This window comes from Palaemon carinicauda, chromosome 38, assembly GCF_036898095.1.
Source record: "Palaemon carinicauda isolate YSFRI2023 chromosome 38, ASM3689809v2, whole genome shotgun sequence".
NCBI lineage: Eukaryota > Metazoa > Arthropoda > Malacostraca > Decapoda > Palaemonidae > Palaemon > Palaemon carinicauda.
This window is the reverse complement of record NC_090762.1, coordinates 38493128-38497701: the sequence shown is the minus strand read 5'-3', so window position 1 is coordinate 38497701 and position 4574 is coordinate 38493128. Positions and strand designations below refer to the sequence as shown.

The window sequence follows — 4574 nt, the reverse complement described above, 5'->3', positions numbered from 1 at the left end:
GGTAGGACTTTAGTTCATACGCAGTCATATTATTATTTAATGATTTTGGAAATTGTGGATCTTATGATTAAAGACTGTTAAGGAACGACTATTTTTAAAGGACCATAAATATTGTAATTGTTTAGAAAAGAGTAAGCTAAACAATGAGAGTGAATACATGTAACCTTTTAACAAAACGGGCAAGTTCAAAGTCCAACAAGAAAATAAAAAGAAAGAAATTTAGGCATGAATTTCTTAAGAAGTCCATTGGCAAATGGTCAGAAACTATTTTCAGAAAGAGAAGCATGGCTTGGTAACAATGGTCAAGGCAATAAGAATATACTGTCAAAATAACAATATTTCCTTGAAAAGATTTTAAGAAAATAGCATTTAAGTCAATTTGCTGGAAACTCAAACAACATAGCTGACTTCATGAGGAGAAAATTATTGGAGAGGCGAAAGATACACGAGATTTATTCAGATTTAACGGAGGGAAGTTTTATTTTGAAGTAGTTCAAGGGTATGAGCTTAAGAAATAAATGAACATATCATTGTGTATTCGTGGTTGATGGGAATATAATTTAGGTTTTGAATATTCTCTCAATTTCATTATCAAATAAGGACCACATTATCGTATTACATCTGTGCAGTGTATATTGAAGAACCCGGAAAAGGAAACCCCAGCATGTAGCTGAAGAGTTAGGAATGACTCATTTAAAGAAATAAGGTAGATGAAGAAAGAGTAAAACTTCCATAATAGGGAAAACAATAACACCAGGAATTAAGCAGATGTTTGAGGAACAGTTTCGGTGGTTCAAGATCCACAAGTCTAGTTATGATACTTGCATTGGCATTATTCTTAAAACCGAATCATCTGTGTAGACTGTCGCGATAGTCTTTAAGAGCAGCATGGAATACATCACTGGGCAACTGGGTTCGAGAGGGGAGAAGATTGAAAATGCTAATGCTAATCAGTGTTACACAGAGGGTAGAATCCACAACAGACCGTAAGCAGTAGAGCAGTAGTTCCCAACCTTTTTTCTGTCATTTCCCCCCTGCACCTAGTTCAACCATCCAGATTTCCCCCTTCATACCCCGCCCAGCCCTCATGCCCACTCGCCTGCCTCAGAAATGGGCATGATACTCCAATCCTCCCCTTGAATATCATGTCAGTGAGAAATGATATGATCATATCACAATTGAATGGCTAACAACAAATTGCCGCACGTAATATAAGGACATTTTCCGCTAGTTTTAGTTAGTAGGTAGCGTAATTATTTCCGCCCTGGAAGCTTCAAATTTCCCCCAGGGGGAAATTTCCCCCAGGTTGGGAACCACTGCAGTAGAGAAGCAAAAGAAAGGGTTTAACCTTAACAATTACCCTATTGCCTTAATTTTTCTGATTGAAATCATCCCCACAGCTTTTGTCATCATTATGAAATAATCATTATTGGATTTACATTAAAGTAAAAGAGGGTGTGTTCATTATGTCATGTATAAGGAAAGTCGAGAATGTGAAGAAACTTTGCCAGGCTAAACACTCCAGTGGCGGTGGAGACTAAGGTGAAAATGTCATACCAGGAGGGGAAGCCAAATTCCTGCTGGGTTGGCCCTGCTTAAAATGGTACTAGAAGTCTCTGGTTGTTGCATTCTAATGGGAGATTGACTTGGCCAACCAATTTCTTGATTTGTTGAAAATTTTATTAACCAATATAGAAGAAATAATAAGTATGCTAGGACAAATTGATTCTGATCATTTTTTTTTTAATTTAGTCACTTACTTATGTGATCTCTCCCTTTTGTATTTTGTACAGATTTTTTTTTATACAAGTGCAGTATTAAATGTATAACCATTTTTCTTTACAGGTGGTAGTCAACCTAATGTACTTTATGAAGTGGATGTTCCAACAATGTCCAACTCAAGGTGCCAACAGTTTTTAGGAAGTGCAGTCACAAGTAACATGATCTGTGCTGGACTGAATGCCGGCGGAAAAGATTCTTGTCAGGTTTGTCGAGTCACAATTACATTATAAAATTCAGCTTGATTTGTTATCTACACATTTTACATACATTGTTTAAAGACATATATATAGTTTTTTTAATCATTCAAGTTATTTTAACTATAACATTTCTATTTACCAGTTTTACCCCAAACACTTACCTTGCACTCTGTTCCTAAATATGTTTTATATTTGTCGAAAAAATATATAAAAAATAATAGCAATATATATATCGTAGTTAGATATCATGAACTGCAATAATTGTATTACCAGCTGTATATATATATATAATTATATATATACAGTATATATATATATATATATATATATATATATATATATATATATATATATATATATATATATATATATTTTTTTTTTTTCTTTTGCAGACATCACATGGCTACTCCAAATAAAACGAAGTGCCGACAATAATCCGTTGAATATTTGTCTTAGGGAGTTATTCAAGCACCACATAATGAAAGGAAACCAATGTGCCTCATATGTATGGATGTACTTTCAAATGATAGTATGAAACCTTGTAAACTAAGAATCCATCAAGAAAAGAAGCACACAGGAAAGAAAGATCACCCAGTAGAATACTTTAAGAAACTTCGTGATGATTTCCAAACTAGAAAAACAGTGTCTCAAGTGAGTAAAATGTGTTATGGTTTACTGGCATTATATGAAGTTAGCAAAATAATAGCAAAAGCAGGAAAACACCATAATGTTGGTGAAATAGTCATTCTACCTGCAGTGTCCGTTTATAATTTCGTCAGTTATGAAACAAAATGCAAGTGAAATTATTAATATCCTCCCTTTTAGCAACTCTTCTGTGTCACGACGCATTGATGCAATGGCAGAGGATGTAGAAAAACAATTGATATCCCATTTGCAAGTGAAACAGTTTGCCCTTCAACTTGATAAATCCACTTTAAGGGATAATGAGGCCATTTTATTAGCATATGTTAGATTTAACAGTGATGAACGACACAAAGAGGAGATGCTTTTTGCTAGAAGTCTTGTGACAGACACAAAATGAAGTTGTTACCTATTTCCAGCAAAACAATATTCCACTCCAAAATATAATCGCTTGTGTTACTGATGGTGCACCTTCGATGACAGGCAGATACAAAGGTTTTATTGCACATTTACAAAAAGCTGTCCCGGAAGTATTTTGTATTCACTGCGTGATACACCGTCAACACTTAGTTCCAAAGAAATTGAGTGCACGTCTGCATGATGCCCTCACTGTCGTAATACAAGTAGTTATCAATTGATTGATTGATTTAAAGTTTTCAGGCATCCTGACATCTGAGGTCACTGACGCCGGTAACATTTAATTTATGTATACAAAAATAAAAAATAAAATAAAATAAAAAATAAAATAAAATAAAAAATAAAAGAGTGTTCAATTAAAATCATAAAAGTTGAATGTCTTAAAAGTTAAGTATTTTTCAGAAGACCGGCTTCTGAAATAAATCTAAAAATGCCACTTGCATGGTAGGACACATCATTTCCAAGAATCTTGGCAAGGATGAACCTGCCACCCTCACCTCGAGCCTCAAACAAATATCTATTCCGCAAGTTGTTATAATTGGGGCATTCGGTCAACAATATAAAATCAAATTCTCTCAGAGACCGCCTTTTTTCATTAATTATGTAAGCAAACTGGAGAAGAGTTTGAAAGGCTTGTATTAAATACAGAGGTGAGATGGGTATCAAAGGGAAATTGTCTTTCATTGCACTTTGGGATTCTATTGTTTCCTTTCTCGCTAATACACAACTTGGAGAACAGCTGATTGCAAATAAATGTGATGTGTTTTTCTTATCAGATATATTGGAAAAATTGAATTCTCTTAATAAACAGCTCCAAGGAAAAGATTCCGATCTGATATCTAGTAGAAGTACTATTGTTGCTTTTCTGAGGAAACTACAGTTGTATAAAAATATCAGGTGTCGTGCATTTGAACAGTTTCCTTGTTTGGCCTCTGTTAGCAGCGAATTGCAAGATGACGATCTTGCATTATATGTTGAATATATGGAAAATATGCATAAAGATATGCAAATTCGGTTTAGTGACCTACTCATGACGGTTATACCGACTTGGGTTTCAATTCCTTTCGAAGTTAATGTTGCCGATATAGACATATCTTTGCAAGAGCCTCTTATCGAATTACAAAGTGATGAAATTATGCGTGCAAAATTCAAAGATGGAAAGTGCAATGTATGGAAGACAAATGATGTTGCTACAAAGTACCCTTTGCTCTGGGATAGACAGCACTTCAGTTGAAGTGGCTATCCTGGAGAGTATTTAGCCTTGCATGGTGTATCGGCTCCTCCATGTTGACCAGTTTTTCCGACTTTTTACTATAGTCTATGGGTATCATCAATCACTTTTTTTATTATTCTGTACATATTGTTTTTGTTATAATTCTTGTTAATCTAGTTTTTAAGTATGATGTCTCTTTTTTATTTCTATTAATTCTTATGCTGTCTGGAGACATTGAGAAAATCCGGGACCAGTACGTCCTAGATTTCGTCAATGTCGTCTTCTGTATTGCAATATTCGTGGTCTTCATGCAAATATCCAAG

General features: G+C 34.5%; 1 protein-coding gene across 1 annotated transcript; it reads left to right on the top strand.

Moving 5' to 3' along the window:
* The first annotated feature begins 3693 nt into the window (after positions 1 to 3693).
* Positions 3694 to 4272, top strand: LOC137630295 (zinc finger BED domain-containing protein 5-like). The gene has a single exon (XM_068361740.1). It carries the CDS (start codon positions 3694 to 3696, stop codon positions 4270 to 4272), a length of 579 nt encoding a protein of 192 aa, XP_068217841.1.
* The last annotated feature ends 302 nt before the right edge of the window (positions 4273 to 4574 follow it).